The sequence below is a fragment of the Pelobates fuscus genome, chromosome 1 (assembly GCF_036172605.1).
Source record: "Pelobates fuscus isolate aPelFus1 chromosome 1, aPelFus1.pri, whole genome shotgun sequence".
In the NCBI taxonomy this organism is placed as follows: Eukaryota; Metazoa; Chordata; class Amphibia; order Anura; family Pelobatidae; genus Pelobates; species Pelobates fuscus.
Window position 1 is genome coordinate 213,174,176 of NC_086317.1, and position 17,754 is coordinate 213,191,929.

At 41.0% G+C, this 17,754-nt stretch overlaps 1 protein-coding gene across 1 annotated transcript in view; it reads left to right on the forward strand.

Annotated features, from left to right (window-relative positions):
* Positions 1-17,754, forward strand: part of MAP7D1 (MAP7 domain containing 1) — a 103,198-nt gene that overhangs the window by 45,310 nt on the left and 40,134 nt on the right. Inside the window, exon 2 of the mRNA XM_063454520.1 lies at positions 9,950-10,387. Within this exon, the coding sequence (XP_063310590.1) occupies positions 9,950-10,387 (438 nt within the window). The remainder of the gene's footprint in view (positions 1-9,949; positions 10,388-17,754) is intronic.

Consider the following 17,754-nt stretch of genomic DNA (forward strand, 5'->3'; position numbering starts at 1 on the left):
TTTATTTCCTTTACCCATGTTTTTAGCTTTTTTTTCATTCATCCTTCACATTTCACGCTCTATAATTTAGAATCTGGAGCTTTTTGTTCTTCCTGCCTCTATGTCTTTGCCCTTTTCTTGCGTACTAAAACCCAATGAGTTTTTTCTTTTTTCTAGTTATACTTCAAGGAATTAATTGTTTGTAGTGTTTTTAGTATTTTACGTATATATGCATTTGTATAAAGGGTCATTCTGAGGTTTTGTTAAGAAGCCATGTGAAGCCTACGTCTGCATTTGCACAAGTTTGTAACCCCAAACATGGACTGATTGTCCTCCATTAGGCCGTTGCTAAAGCTTCTTTTTGAAAAGTTCATATGTTTTTATATGTACAAATATTATAGGCCAAATCTTGACAAATGCCAGAGATGATGTTAAAGGGACACTATTGGCACCCAGACCACTTCAACTCATTGAAGTGGTCTGGGTTCACTGTCTTAGTCCCCTTGACCCTGCAAAGATAATTATTGCAGTTATTGAGAAAGCCACGTTCATCTCCACCTCTACCAGACAGCCACTAGAAGTACTTCTGGGTCGTTAGGCGTCTTTTGGTCGCCTAACTGATACTGGACTTTCTCACGCTCTGCACGAGGACATCCAGCATCACTCAAAACCCTCCATTATACAATGCTTTCCTATTGGGCTGTCCTAATGCGCTCACCGCACATGCACATGTGCCTTAATTCCCTGACGTCGGGGGAAGGAGGAGGCAAGGCAGAGCCTGACACAGCACCAAGGGAGATCAGCTCTGGATCCAGGTAAGTGATAAAAGGTCCACGCTGCGGGGGTGGTCGCGCGAGTGAGGGGGGCACTATAGGGAGCTATAGTGCTAGGAATACAAGTTTGTATTCCTATCCTAAAGTTTCCCTTTAAAAATGGCTGGTGAAGCAACATGGGAATTGTAGTATATTAGCATCTTGGGTGCCCAGAGTAGGCAAAATTGCCCTGGTACAGTCAAGGATGTATTTGCATGTCCAGACAACCTAATGTGTTCAGTGGATTAACTCCTTCCACTGTCTGTGGCAGAACTTACACACTGAGTGCAATCTATGTTTGGATAGATTTATGGGCGTGTGAGGGTTAATAATTTCACTCACTGGGTATATTCCAATTCTGCAATTCATTTTCTTGTTCCTCTCTCCATTTTAGCAGACACTATAAAGGCAACATGTGCCATTATAGACTTTATTTTTGTTTTGTTTCTGTTTGCCATAAAACAGTCCTGATTTTTGATATTCTGATAATCGTATTAAGCAGTTTTATGAGATTTAAATATATATGTACAAAACACTATTACAGGCACAGTCACATTTTTAGGCTGATATTCTGTGTTCTAATTCAGAAGATAATTATGCCTGTTTGGTTTCATGAAGGCGCTAATTTATGTGATTATAATTTTTTTTTACTAATGTTAATATCTAAATCAGATTTGCTGATGTCATTGCCCCATGGTAGCTACTGTCAAAACATTTGAGCAGGCCATTGGGAAGGGGGCAGTGTTATTCATTGTACACCATTAAAGAAAAACACACCCTCTGGTTTAATCAGTAAACTCTACATTTAAAAAAAAAATAGCATTTCAGTTTTCAATTCACTAATTCTGTGAATTCACGAATTCTGTAATTCTGTGTTTAGTGAATTATGTTCCAGATGTCTCCCATTAAAATTGTATTAAAATGCCAGTGGTTTATGTCACACAATGAAGTGAATCATAATAGTTTAAAGTATAATCTTTGTTTTAATATGGCTTTATTTGAGAAATCTATCAAGTGGGTAATAATACATTTATTAAAAGAATTTACAGAACAATAAATTCCCATTTTTTAACATTAAGAAAATTTATTTTCTAACACATCAGCCTACCCCTTTTCTCCCAGTCACAACACTTGTTCATTTTCTCCTCCTGCGGATTTAGAAACTCATTCAGCTGCTGGGTGCCTGCCGAAATCTTTATCTGAGTTGGCAGACACGTGTTAACGGTACATGCGTGATACATAGGAAAGGCTGGCTGCGTGGAACTTTCATTGCCTCTTGATGGCTTCAGGCAGCTGTAAGTTAAACAAGGTCAGGCTGCCTGGATTCCTATATCACCAGCTGAATCCTAACTCTCAATGTGTGGTTCTCTGTGTGTCCACATACATACATACATACATACATACATACATACATACATACATAGAGGCCTGATTTCTAAGTTTTATGATCAGAAAAGTGTTGCCCTGTCTGTCAGCACAGTACCAGCTGCAGCGTGTACTTTTCTTGCATAGACTGCTATTACTGTCTCAACTGCACCATATATTCACACGCTGCCTATTTACACTTCATACAATCTGCATTAGGATTATCTGCTGATGGGCCTGCAAGGAGAGGTGTGCTGATTAGATTTACTGCTCCAACACTGTAGATCAGGTGTAGTCAACCTTTCAATATCTTTGTTGATGGTAACATTTCCTTACCGCCCACCAGTGCTGCAGTAACAAAATTTATAGCGCAAGTGTGATTTTGGTCTTTGTTTATTTTATTTAAATATGCACTTAAATTAATCTCTTTTTTTCCATTTTTCTTCTATTTTCTATTTAATACATTTTCTATGTGTGTCTGTAGGGTGCAGTGTGTGTGAGAGGCAGTGTGTGTGAAGAATGCTGTGCATGTGTGAAGGTGCAGTGCGTGTATGAGGGGGCAATGTGTGTGAGAGGGGCAGTCTGTGTGTGTGAGAGTTTGGCCGTCTGTATGTGTGTGTCAGGAGCAGGGCCGCCATCGGGGGGTGACAACCATGACTGTTGTCATGGGCCTGGTCGCCCGGGCCCCACATGGAGCGGCGAAACTGCCGCAGGTGCATCTGCACCAGGGCCCACCCGATGGGCCCTATAACTTCAGGGGCTCGGTCAGCGCTGCGGCCGTGTAAGTGCGTGTGTGTGTGTGTGTGTGTGTGTGTGTGTGTCAGTATGCATGTCTGTGTGTGTGTATGTCAGTATGCATGTCTATGTGTGTGTATGTTAGTATGCATGTATGTGTGTGTATGTCAGTATGCATGTATGTCAGTATGTATATATGTCTGTGTGTATGTCAGTATGTATATATGTCTGTGTGTGTGCCAGTATGTATATATGTATGTGTGTGTGTCAGTATGTATGTCTGTGTGTGTGTCAGTATGTATGTATGTCTGTGTGTGTGTCAGTATGTATGTCTCTGTGTGTGTCAGTATGTTGGTTTGTGTGTCAGTATGTATGTCTGTGTGTGTGTGTGTCAGTATGTATGTCTGTGTGTGTGTCAGTATGTATATATGTCTGTGTGTGTGTCAGTATGTATATATGTCTGTGTGTGTGTCAGTATGTATGTATGTGTATGTCAATATGTATATATGTCTGTGTGTGTCAGTATGTGTGTATGTGTATCTGTATGTGTGTGTATGTCAGTATGTATAAATGTCTGTATGTATGTCTGTGTGTGTCAGTATGTATGTGTGTACGTATGTATGTATGTCAGTATGCATGTATGTGTGTGTGTGTGTGTGTGTCAGTATGTATATATGTATGTATATCTGTGTGTGTGTGTGTGTGTCAGTATGTATGTGTGTGTGTATGTATATATCTATCCGTATGTATGTCAGTATGCATGTATGTCTCTGTGTGTGTATGTCAGTATGTCTGTATGTATTTGTGTATTAATATATCTATCTGTGTGTGTGTGTGTGTATGTCTGTATGTATGTATGTGTATGTATGCCATTATGTATGTATGTATGTCAGTATGTATTTATGTGTATGTTTGTATGTATGTCTGTTTGTCAGTATGTATGTACGTCTAAAACCAAGAAAATGTTACCTGCGCTCTGGCCTAAATCCCCATGTGCATTTAAACAAAATGGAGGCTCTTTAGTTTTTCCAATGGCAATTTGAATATATAAGCTCACCAGCCACGTCAAGGCAAGCCTCAATAGATGAGTTCCTACACTAGCCATTAGATATGCTGATATCAGCCAAGAGCGCAGGTAACGTTTTCTTGGTTTTACTATGTATTTTAAGCTGTTGGATACTAAGCTACTGCTGCTGTAAGCACAGTGCTTTATCTTTGTGTTTATTTATGTCTGTATGTGTGTGTCAGTATGTGAGTATGTATGCATGTCAGTGTGTGTGTCTGTATGTCAGTATGTGTGTGTATGTATCTGTATCTGTGTGTGTGTCTGTTTCAGTATTTGTGTCTGTTAGTATGTGTGTATCTTTCTGTGTGTGTGTCTGTGTCCTTTTGTGTCTGTGTGTGTGTGTGTATTCCTGTGGGCGGGGCTTGGAGGCGGGCACCCGAGGGCCCAGACCTTGAGCTGTGTTAGGGGCCCCACAATTTCTGATGGCGGCCCTGGTCAGGAGGGCAGTAAATGTGTGTGTGTGTGTGTGTGTGAGGGGTGTAGTGGGTGTTTGTGTGTGAAGGGTGCATAGGGTCTATGTTGTGTGTAGGTGAGTGAGATGCAAAAATGTATCTCAATGTCTCCCCCGCCCTTTTTTTAACATTTTACCAGGGAGGGGGGACATAATACATCAAGCTCTGGTGGTCCAGTGGTGGCATGTTCACTTTAGCCTGCAGCTCCTCCAGCGGCAGGCTAGTAACATGCGGCAGCGCTCCGACCAACCTAGTCGTGGAAGGAACACAGAGCCTCCTAGATCCTTCCTTCCCTCTGCTGGAACTAAGTGCCAGCATAGTGGTGAGGGAGTTCTTTTATCTCCTCACCAGTCGCGATGGCTTACAGCAAGTCTGGCTCTACATGGGCCAGCAGGGGAGATGAGAGGATCTCCCCTGCTGGCCTTGGTCCTCGGCCATCGAGGCCCACTGAGGGTTTTCTGCAGAACCGCCCACCGCCCACCTGAAATCTCAAACTGCCCGCTAGTGGGCAGTAGGGACCAGGTTGACTACCCATGCTGTAGATAAAGTTTATAGTGCACCAAAAAACACAGACTACTCCAACACATAAAGGGTTACTCCAAATAAAAAACACTGTTTTTGGTTAGAGCAACCATTGTTATTCTGGTCCTCCCGAACACAAACTTAAAAAAAATAAAAGGATAAACTTAACTCCATTCAAGCGCCGAGGTCAAGTTCTTCCTGCAGCCCAATTCTCCTCTGCTGATCTCATTCCCACTAGGACAATCTTACAGGCTCCAGCATGCTGACATCAGATGTCCAATATGCACAGAATTGATATTAGCTGGCTAATGATGCCCAAATTATGCTGCAGGATATATGTACATATAGACTTTAGGCACCATGCCTACTTTAAAACCCTGAGGTTGTCACAGTGCTTGTTACCCTTTAAAGGAATTCCCTTGTGATTACCACTGATCACTAATAAATGTCGATAGAGAGAGTGTGTGTCTGTGTGTGTTTTCTAGGTGGCCATACATTTGTTAAGTATATGAATATATGTATCTATTTAAATGCCATTTTTTATTTTTCCCTTAATTTAACATATATGTGGTGGGTGTGTACATAAATCAGGGATAGGTAACGTTCGGCACTCCAGATGTTTTGGATTACACCTCCCATGATGCCTAGGGTTGACTCAGCCCTTCATAATTCTGAGGTACATAAAATGAGTACCATTAAATTGGGTAATAATAACCACCCCTGGATGTTGGGCTAAGGTAACATCCCCAGGACGCACTTGAAAACGAATCTGTAATCTGAATGTACCTTTCCTGGTTACATCTTTAAAGAGCATTGAAGGAGATGTAGTCCACACCATCTGGAGTGATGAAGGTTGACTACCCCTGACCTAGATGATGAAAACTTTCTTTAAAATGGGCGGAATCTGACTATTAAGGATATTGATGCTATTTATACAGATGGCATATATTACTGTCATCATTTACTTATACAGCACAAACAAATTCTCCAGTACAATGCATGAAGGTTAGAACTCATATTGGCTGACTGCAGGTTTTGAGAGCTGTGCCAATAGATTTGAGCAGAAAATAAAAATGGAATATAAATTTATATACAAAAGTGAAATTACTCTGTAGGACAGTAACAAAAAAGCAGCAACATCCCTCTTCTGAAAATTCATTGTATTAATAGCAGTTCATTGTGGTTTTTCTGTCACACTAAGTAATTCCCCCAGCATCCCATTGAGTAATCCCAGAAGTACCCATTTTGTATCATTTTACCAAAAGATTTCAAATGAGACAGCTTGGTGGAAGATATAATTACCTCAATTGTCTTTAAAATCAAATGATTTTATGCAGTGGTACTATGTTTTTGAGATATACTTAACATTGATGATTTTGAAGACCTGTTTGATAACCTACAGCTAAAATGTAATGTTTCTGTTAAGAAAGTTTTTTTTGTGAGTTGAACTGTTCATTTGTTGGGGTGTTGCTCGGTGACACATTCAATCTCAGATGGCATCTGGCAGGGGTCTGTGGTTAGAGCCGTGCTCCAGACAGACTCACAGATCTGACAGGTGCTGCATTGCTGACGGTCCAAGAGAGGGCAGCTGTGGTAGAGAATGCACAGAGGGCAGCTGTATTTCTCTTATCCACCCAGCTCCTATTAATTGATAGGACTGTGTTTTGAAGCCATGAAGGAGGAATGTGTTGCAATGAGAAGAGAAAGCAGCTCTTGAAAACCGTATCGGCCTTCCATGCCTCTCAGTTTCCATATATTAGCTCAGATGTGGTCAATCCTAACATTCTATAGTACAAGCAAAATGCTCCGAACCTCTTCATAATTGTTTAACAGCACAACTCAGATCATGTTAGTTCTAGCTTTAAAGGGACAAAATATGTTATTTCTGTTGAAGTTTCAGCCGGTTGTTTGGAGGCCCAAATGGCAGTGGAAGTGGGCTAATGATTTGCGGCTCATTGTTTTGTTGAGTTTTTGAGCCATCAGTTAGTTTGAGGAGGAGGAGGAGGGAATACAGAAAGATAACCCCTTGACTATTGTACTCTGAAAATGAATGTGACCTTTTGTTTTACAAGAATAGGGAACTTGCAAAAAGCAAGACAATGGAATCTGATAAAAACAGGACAAGCCACATTAACTCTTTAATGACACTGATTATCTATATTGAATAGTAAATTGTTTATTTGAGTGGGCGAGATGGAGGATGCACACTGTTCCTAGAAAGCAACTATTCAGCTTTTTATTGAGTTGCCTTTGTTTCTGTGCAAGTTTTGATTAAACATTTGTGTATCTAATTTAATTTCTCCCGGTACTTTGAGGGTTTCAACTCTAACACGTGCTTGTCTCTTCCTGTTACATGAGAACTAAAAATATTCCACAGCTCGATCATTCCTGATGGGATGGGTTGCATGGAGTGTCTGCTAATGAACAGGACAGAGGGAGAAGGACATACTATGAGCTAACCAGTTGTTCCCATTCCTATAGACCTTTAACTCCCCCCAAATCCTTTTAGCTTTATCTAGCTGTGCCCTGAAATTCCCTTTTCCCCTAGGGTTGAACTGCACAAAATTCTTCATGCATTGCATACTGTATTATTCGGATTATAGCTTCTGATTTCAAGCTGCAACCTTAAATTATTTGTTTTGTATTTTCGTTTTTCACTTTACCCACCCTGTCTAACAATAATTAATACCTATGTTTGTCTGCTTTCATTTTTCACAATGTCACTTCCTCTATTGCCAGATCTATTGCCCCCTCCATTCCTTACAGATACCAATAAACATTTGAAACCAATGTAATTATATTGTGTAAGCAATTACCTTTTAACCCCATTCTGTTGATAGTTTTGGATGCAATTATGCAATCTTCATACTTATGGTTTGGCTGCAATGATAGTTTAACAAATGCATTTTTAACTGTTGCAGTAAATTAATAGATAAGTATCCAATTATAGTTATTTAAAGGGAATCCGTTTTCCTGGCACTGGGGGGGGGGGGTCCCTCTCCCTCCCACCCACCAATCCCCGGTTACTGAAGGGGTGAAAACCCCTTCAGTCACTTACCTGAGGCAGCGACGATGTCCCTCGTCGCTGTCTCCTCCTCCGCGCCGCTCCACCTCTGGATTGCGTCGGCCGGTGGGCGAGACTGATCCCACCCACCGGCCGAGGAGACCTAATGCGCATTAGCGCTCCCCATAGGAAAGCATTGAAAAATAATTTCAATGCTTTCCTATGGGGAAATAAGCGACGCTGGAGGTCCTCACACAGCGTGAGGACATCCAGCGACGCTCTAGCACAGGTTTCCTGTGCTATGAAGGAGGAAGTGCCCTCTAGTGGCTGTCTAGTAGACAGCCACTAGAGGTGGAGTTAACCCTGCAAGGTAATTATTGCAGTTTATAAAAAAAACTGCAATAATTACACTTGCAGGGTTAGGAGTAGTGGGAGTTGGCACCCAGACCACTCCAATGGGCAGAAGTGGTCTGCGTGCCTGGAGTGTCCCTTTAAGTAGCACTAACATTTTCCACAGCCCTGTACAATAGGTGACGATCATTTAATTCTAAAAAAAAACATGATTGACATACTAGAACAGTAGCCGAACATGAACTTTTGATGGTTTTAATTATTTTTGCTTTTTTATGCATATTGGGATGTGTCCCCAGAGCATGCATTTTATAATTTTGCGTTATATATTGTCACTCTGCTAATTTCAATTGTACTTGCTTTCTGGTCTACAGTTACATATTCTTATATTAAACATTTTTGGAAATACACCGAATGAACAAATTTAAGTTTAAAGGGACACTATAGTCACCAGAACAACTACAGTTAACTGTATTTATTCTGGTGAGTATAATCATTCCCTGCAGGCATTATCATGCAAGCACTGCCTTTTCAGAGATAAGGCAATGTTTACATTGCCCCCTAGGGTCACCTCCAATTGCCACTCCTCACATGCCCACTGGAGGTGCTTACTTGGGCAGTGCACTGCCTTTCAGTGTATCTACCCTCTGTATGGAGACGCTGAACTTTTCTTATAGAGATTCATTAATTCAATTAATTTGTTTGGCCTCTCCCTGTCCCACCTCCTTGCCAATTTCAGCCAATCCAATGGTTTTCCTAAGGAGATCTATCAGAGCACTCTTATTGGTTGGCTGGGCGTGAAGATGCTGAACATAAGTGATGCACACTGTTCAGCACTAGACTAGAAATCACCTCTAGTAGCTGTCTGAGTGACTCTGAAATGGCAGTGTTTACATAGAAAAGTCTGCAAGGACAAAAAACTCATCCCTACCTGACAAGATCCTTCAGCCACAAACATGCACCTTGGCTCAGTCAGTGTTTTAAATCTGTCATTTTACATACCTCCCAACATGCGGCCACTTGTGGGTGGACAAATGACATGTGGTTGCTGCCTGGTAAAGGGGTGTCCCTAAATATGGGACCTTAGGGAACTAAAGTGGGATGGTGGGACAGCACCCCAAAATTGTGATTTTCTCTTTCCAAAAGCAGGGCAGTTGAGAAGCATGCACTTAGTCTATATGATGTTCCCTGCTTCACTTGCTGTACAGAAGCAGACAATACCATAGAGACAAACACGGTCTGACCCAAGGTTCATGTACTTGACTGAAGGACCCTGTCATGCACTGAAGGTAGGGATGCTTTCTTCTCAGTTTTTTACATCAAAGTCATTTAATAAAAAAAACAAAAACTATTTCCTTTTCAAAAGTTAATGAAAGGATTATTATATTAAATATTAGATTTGAGGTGTCAGTTGACCTTTTAAGTGTGTGTGGGGGTATTATTGGAGCTTAAAATTGAAAAAAATAAAATAAAATAATCACTTCCAGAAATATATCATACTGTTCAAAGCAGTGTGACTTGTATTAATTCTCCCTTACTGTATGTATGGCACTCTGCCAAATTATTTTCATTGTCTTTGTCATAATCCCTTTTTAATGCCTCAGCGCAGTGCTTTGTTAATTCTAAAATTAAGCATGTATTGACAATTCTTTCATTTATTAAGGTTTCACAGTGAATGAAGAAGATAATGATGTACGGCAGGACTCAGAAGAAACCCACACACACGCGACTGGCACTCAGCTTGAAGCTGGCCAGACAAGCTCAAGGACAGAGGCAAAGACAGCCAGCTCCTTATCTGTGGCAGAAAGTCACAGCTCCCCCCTACAGACTCAACTTCCTTCTTCTGACCTGGGAGGCGAAGGACCTGCTGCCTCATCACAAACTCAAGGTCCCTGCATTTCCACACTAGAGGGATCCAGATTATCTCCTGAAGGTCACAGCTCATCACCACAGAAAGAAGGCCAGAGCATGCCTTCTGAGGGACTTTCCTCCCCTAAACAAGAGCAAATCACAAAATGTGAAGCACCATCACCACATCCTGCACCATCTCCACCTCCTGCACCATCTCCTGGTTCTGCAGTCAGCCCACGGCAAAAACTTGGTGGGTCTGATTATATAAATAGTTTGTGTGAAACAGAATTGTGTGTTTTGTTCCACGTTGTCCCTTATTATAGTCACATTTTTATGTAATGGACCTGGGTTATGCAGGTTCTCTTTGCTGGTCTAGGCAGTTATTCTTTTGTTACTCCATTTATTTATTTTGTTTATAGAATTTAATGAACCAGTGTTTCCCATTATATCCTTGGCATGTCTACCACATTCTTACAGTTACATTTTTAGCATATTAACGGGAGAGTGGGCATAGCTAGAAGCTTAATTTCAACACATTAACTACTATAACAGTCTAAACCCATATCTGGTTTTATTCTTTCGTTATGCCTCTTTTAACTATAAGCTCCAAAACATTTTTTCCCAATCAATTTTTTTTATTACTCAAGATTGTATTACAGGATATAACATTTCATAAGAATAACATTTTCCAATATTTTAAAGATTACAATAAGTCAAGCAGTATATCAAGGCATATTATCATGTTAATATATATAACAGAAACATATGTCCGTTTATTACTTAGGGACATATAACAAATTATTTTATTTTCATATATGTCTGAAGAAATAGTATAGGTTTTTTTTTTTTTTGGTCCATATTAAGTCAGGAAATTACTGTTTTAAATATATCTCTCAAAGTAAAAGAAGGCATAAACTGAAAAATGTGCTCTCAAAAGAAGGAAACGGCTCAGTTGATATCACACTTTACATTTTGTTAAATTGTTTATGCTAATGATTTTGGGTCGTATGTTCGTTTTAGAAGTAATTACATTTTGTAAAACGTTGAAGTTTTTCTTGAGTAAAGAATGACAATAGAAAGAACAAAAAAAGATACAGAGAGATTGAAATTGGAGATGAAGTAGATAGTTGAGTCGTATTTATAAGAGTAGTTGGAAGAAAGGATTATTATCTCAAAAATTTCTGCTCATCGTCAACTCCTAAATTTTTAGGTATCTCTGTATCATTTTTCCAGTGGCGTACACACAACCCATGGGGCCCCGGTGCGAAAATTGATCCGTGCCCCCCCTCCCCCCCCCCGCGCGAGCGCTTACTCTGCGCGGGCTGGGGCCGCAACACATGGCGGCGGGCACCTGGTTGCAGGGCTGCGACCCGTGCGACCGCGGTATGTACGCCAGTGCATGCATAAACACATACACTTAAAGGACCACTACAGACACCCAGATCACATCAGCTCAATGAAGTGGTCTGGGTGCCAGGTCTCTCTAGTGTTAACCCTGCAGCTGAAAACATAGCAGTTTCATAGAAACTGCTATGTTTCACTGAGGGTTAATCCAGCCTCTAGTGGCTGTCTCATTGACAGCCGCTAGAGGATTTTCTGTGATTCTCACTGTGAAAATCACAGTGAGAAGACGCTGAACGTCCATAGGAAAGCATTGAGTAATGCTTTCCTATGGGCAGTTTGAATGCGTGCGTGGCTCTTGCCAAGGGAGTCCGGCGCTGGAGAAAGGTAAGTGCTTAAGACACACACACTCTCTCATGAACAGACGCACACATTTACTGACAGACACACACTCAGTGACAGACGCACACAAACATACTCCATAACAGAAACACACACTAACACACACACTCTAACACACACACACACACAAACACACACTTACACACACACACTCTAACACACACACTAACACATACACTCTAACACTAACACACACACACTCTAACACTAACACACACACACACAACACACACTCACACACTAACTCACACACGCTCACACACACACACACTAACACAAACTCACACACACTAACACACACACACTGACATACACTCACACACACACGCTAACACACACGTTTTTTTTTATTTATTTAATCTCCCCAGCCTCCTTACCTGTGGGAGAGCTAAGGGGATTCCCTGGGGTCCAGTGGTGCTGCTGGCCCTGCTGTCACCCAGCTGGCTGGCGGGCGAGGGAGCACTCTCCCCTGAGTGCTTCCTCTTCAGCTCCCTTGCGCGCCGCTTACTGATGCTTGAGCCGGAAGATGACGTCATCTTCCGGCTCCGGCTTCAATGCGGTGCCCGAGGGAGCTGAAGAGGAAGCACTCAGGGGAGAGTGCTCCCTCGCGCGCTGCAGGACCGGCCATGGGGTGACCGCAGGGCCAGCCTCGGGGGGCCTTGAGGTGGCCGGCTCCTGGGCCCCCCAGGAGAAGAGGCTGACCCAGTGACATACATACCCCTGCGACCCCGGTATGTACGCCACTGCATTTTTCTTATTATTATGCTGCGCTAAATATTCTAACCATGAATACCAAGCATTTAAATGTTTTGTGGTGTGTCACGGGTTCTAAGGGTCTGTTAGTGTTCCTTGGTCGCCGCTTCTCTAATCCTTCGCTGTTCATGGATTCAGCTACAGCATACAGTGATTCTTGCCCTCTGGAACTTTGTAAAATTCCCCAATATAGTGGACAAAACCAGTCGTATTGGGTAAAACAAGAGTACTGTTTATTTCAGAGAAAAACACGTGCATTTATCCCCCTACACACAACAGCGGGTCTTCAGCCAGCACAATGCAAACTACCCCCTGGTGTCTGGGACATAATTGGGTCAAGACATGACAACTTAATTTCCTGCTGGACACCAAGACACATAGCACAATAGCTTTCACATAATACAATTAACACAATAGCTTTCATCCAGTTAAACATTTTTACAGCGACGTTTTAGCCGCGAGGTAAACAAGACATTTGCCTTGGGTGGCATTTTCCAGGGGGCAGCACAAAACCAGGATACACCACTGCCTATATATCATTTTAAAGTCTGTGACCAGGCCCATAGTCTGTGGGCAGGAGGCTAGCTGTTATGCCTCTCCAGCAGGCTGTGGCATGGGAGCTTCCGTGGTGTTAACATGGTGTTACCCAGAATAGATGCCTGAATTGCTTTTGCAGTTTGAATTACTTCTATCTTATCAAGCCATTGTTCCTTAGTTGTTGTACATGTTTCCAAAGGGCAGGTAGTAGAGTTTTAGTGGCATTAAGGAAGTGTCTCAAAATGTATTTTCAATAGTTAGATATTGGCATAAAGGTCATATGTAGAAGTACTAAATCTGCATTTAAAGCTGTGAATTCACCTGAAATCTCAGAAATTGTGTTTTTTACCATAATCCAAAATGTAACTATTTTTGGACAGTTCCACCAATTATGCATCACAGTAACCTCTAGTTTCTGACATCTCCAGCCTGTAGACTGGACATTCGGGAATATCCTATTAAGTAATTCTGGGGTTTGAAACCCCATTGAAAGAAGTTTGTAATTAATTTCTGGAAATTTAGAAGAGATTGCCTCTGCCTCCCTTCCCACACTGTAACCCCTTATCACTCTGCACCCCTTCCCACACTGTAACCCCTTTTCACTCTGTAACCACTACATTCCAATGGCAACAGTACATACAAATACACCCATACATGCACACATATACTTAATACAAAAACATGCTTACATTCAAATGCTCAAACACTGCTCACAAATATAACCCTGCAACGGTGCACAAATGGTAGATCCCCAGCTGACATAGTATTGTTAAATTCTTTGACAGATGGGGATCTACCTTTTGGCCACACTTGCACTAGAAGTGGGGCCCAGAAAACATACTTGCACCAGTGCCCTCTTTACATTCGTTCCACCACAGGGATAATCAACGTGAGGCACCTGGATGAAAGAGCGGGACACAGCATTTCTGCTTCTGACTGAGTCTGTGAGTAAGCGGTTGCATGCCTCTAAAACGGATTGCCATGATATGCCAAGTTTCTGCCTCTAAAACTGCCATGATAACAAATTATGCCTCTAAAACTGCAATGATATCCCAGAATTATGCCTCTAAACCTTCCATGATATACCAATGTTATGCATCTAAAACCAATTGCCATGGTGTGCCAATTTTATGCCTCTAAAGTGGATTGCCATAGTGTTCATTTTTAAAATATGCATTAAAAGCAAGTGGCTCTCGAAATAATTACCGTTTTCAAAAGTGGGTCTCTGCCCATAAAAGTTTGGGAAGCCCTGCGGTAAACGATTATAGTAGTGTTGTAGTTGTGTGTGATGGAAGGAAATAAGAAGATTCAGCTCAGTATCTCTTAATAAATATCTCAATCCCAATAGACTTGTAGATCCCAGTGCTCGTTTTATTGGGATAAAATCTCCACCTAGCTTACGATTATGTTTTAAAGGAAGGAGAAGGACCAACATTTTTTTAGCATAATGGAGTGGTTTTGGTGTATAGATTATTTCCTTCCAGTCTATAAATTCAATTGTTTGACATTTTAGGAGTTAAATCACTTTCTTTGTTCAGTCCTACTCACAACTGATTGAAAACGTAACTATGCCGTCCTACAAAAGGTGGTCTCTATTGTCGTAGGATGGCCTAATGATCAGCACTCCTCCCCAGCCCGGATACTAATCCTCGCATTGATCGCAATCTGGAGGACTGCCTGACAGCGCAGACAGTCCCCCTACTGCAAATCATGCCTATCTGCAATATGTGATTGTGATTACACTGCAATCACATGACTTGGATTGGCAGATTACATCATTGTTATTAATATATATTTACATATACATTTAGAATACACTTAGAATGATTTTTTTTTTTAAAGTCAGCCATTAGAGGTGTGTTTATCCTTGTCCCTGCAATGTAAACACTGCAGTTTCTACAAAGCTGCAATGATTTACATTGCAGGGTTAAAAATACAGGGCCACCCTGGGTTTTATGTACAAGGGCATTAAACATACAGTGTCACACTATTTTTTGTTTCCTTAATTCCTAAGGTACAACCAGCAAACCTACGAGGTTCAACACTGATATGGACACAGATTTTTCCTATTACCCTTTGTGACTATTATCTTTTCCATCATTTTTTTATCGTTACTGCTTATTTTTATGTTTTATATGAAACTTTTGGACTATGAATTAGGTTTTCCTATTGTATAGAATTGCTTTTTTGATATCCCTGAGATTAACTCATAAGGGCACATTCACTAAGCGCTGACACATATATATATATGTATTGTATATTCATTTTCGACAATTTGGGAAGTTCTATCTGTGTCTTGGCCGCTAGTTAAATTATATGTTTAAGGTATCACAACATTTTGTACACTAGTGATACAGTTTTATATTACATATTTAAAGACATTATATACTCCAATTCAAATTTTAATTGATACTATATTTTTTTGCGCTCTCTTTTCTGCAGTTGATTTCAGTTAATAAAATGTATTTTTGTTTAGGTGACTTTAAGGGAACAAAGCCGTTTTCCTGGCACTATAGGTCCCTACAGTGCCCCCCTCCCTCACGCCTCTCCCCACAGGGCTGAAAGGGTTAGAACTCCTCCAGTCACTTACCTGAATCCAGCGCCAATGTCCCTCAACGCTGGGCCAGGCTCCGCCCACGCTCCAATGGCATGCTCGCATTAGAATTTCCCCATAGCATTAATCAATGCTTTCCTATGGGGAAAAATCTGACACTGTAGGTCCTCATGTAGAGCGTGAGGACGTCCAGCGTCAGATACCGGACCAATGGTCCATTTGAAAACAGGAAGCCCTCTAGTGGCAGTCTGGTAGGCAACCACTAGAGGTGGTGTTAACCCTGAGAGGTAACTATTGCTGTTTCTCAGAAACTGCAATAATTACCACTTTAGGGTTAAGGGACATGGGACATTGTACCCAGACCACTACAATGAGCTGCTGGGGTCTAGGTGCCTACAGTTTCCCTTTAGTGGTCCTTTAGCCAGAATTGTGTGGGAGGAGGCAGTGATTGGCTGAGAGCGTCACATGAGTGTTGGTCTGAATCTCTGCTTGGAATGATCTGCTGTGGATGATGAAATTATTCACATTTTCCAAAATCTCTTGTACTCTTTCTATCCACCCTGATGTAAAGACATTCACACAAACAATGTATTTTTAGTTTTTAATTTGTCTCACGGTAGGAAGTACAGGGGATTTCCACTTGTGTGCTATATATTTATATACTGACTATTAAAAGACGAGAAAATAAAATAATTTTCTTATTCTTTAATTTACTAAAAAAAAAAACTGTGATAATGGTTTGGAATTTTAAATTTTAGAGCATAACAATCAAGTTGAAAAATTCTAAATTTCCAGTTCACATTTTTTGGCAAAAAAATAAAAAATTCCCTGGTGAATTCCCAGCTTAATGAATTTTGTGATGGTACTCTATAATGGTACTGCTGTTGCTCTATTATTATGCAAGAGTATGCAATATACATTTGATGATCTGTCAATTTTTGAAGTAGAAAGCTGCTTACAGTGTAGTCCCAACAGTTTAAATTATTTTTAAGTTAACTTGATCATTGTATACAGTTTACAGGAACACTATAGGTCAGGAACACAACCATGTATTCTTGACCCTATAGTGCTAAATCAGACCCCTTAAAAGCAATTAAAACTCACCTTCTTTCCAGCGCCGCGCGGGTCCACTGACGCTAGCTCTGCCCTCTTGGTGACCTCATCAGAATTGCCCATGGGGAAACCATTGAAATGGCTGAATTTGGCACTGCCCCAGGAAGCATCTCTAGTAGCCATATAAAGAATGGCCAGTGGAGGTATCTCTAGGCTGTAATATAAACACTGCATTTTCTCTGAATAGACTGTGTTTTCTGCAAAAAGCCTGAAGGGAATGATTCTATTCACCAGAACAAATTCAATAAGCTGTAGTTGTTCTGGTGACAATAGTGCCCCTTTGACACACCCCTTTTTTTTTTGTTTTTTTTTTTGTTTGTTTTTTGTATTGTAAATCTTTATTTTTGTTGTACATGTGAACATCTGCCTTTTTAATTCAGGCATAACATTCAGTTGGCTGAGCACATTATGAAGTATTAAAATAATGCTGAAGTCGCAAACGGCCACATTACTTAATAGAAATGGAAAAACTCAAGGGGCCGGAAGGTAGGGAGGAAAACCATACCCAACTCCTGTCCCTCAAGAAAAAAGGGGGGGGGGGTCACCTAGACTGGGTAATAGGGGGTAACCCAAGAGTTAATAAAATGAAAAAAAAAAAGCCCAAAAGGATATCTTACAAGAAGATAGCCAATAAGGGAAGGGCCCAGCCCAATCTTAATAGTAATGTAGTAGCGAAAAAACCAAAAACTTTATTAAAGTCTATTAAAAAACTGGGACAGAACAGAAATAGACAGAGTGTCATTAAGAGAGAGATATGTAGCATAGAAAAGCGGCTAACAATGAGCCTAATAAAGGAAAGTCCTCACAGAAAAAAAGGAAGGGCAATATACTAAACTATGCACAGGTCAGGGTATAAAAGCAGTGAGAGAAATAAGGAAAAGTAGGGAAGGGGGAGGGTGGGTTGGGATAGCAGTAGG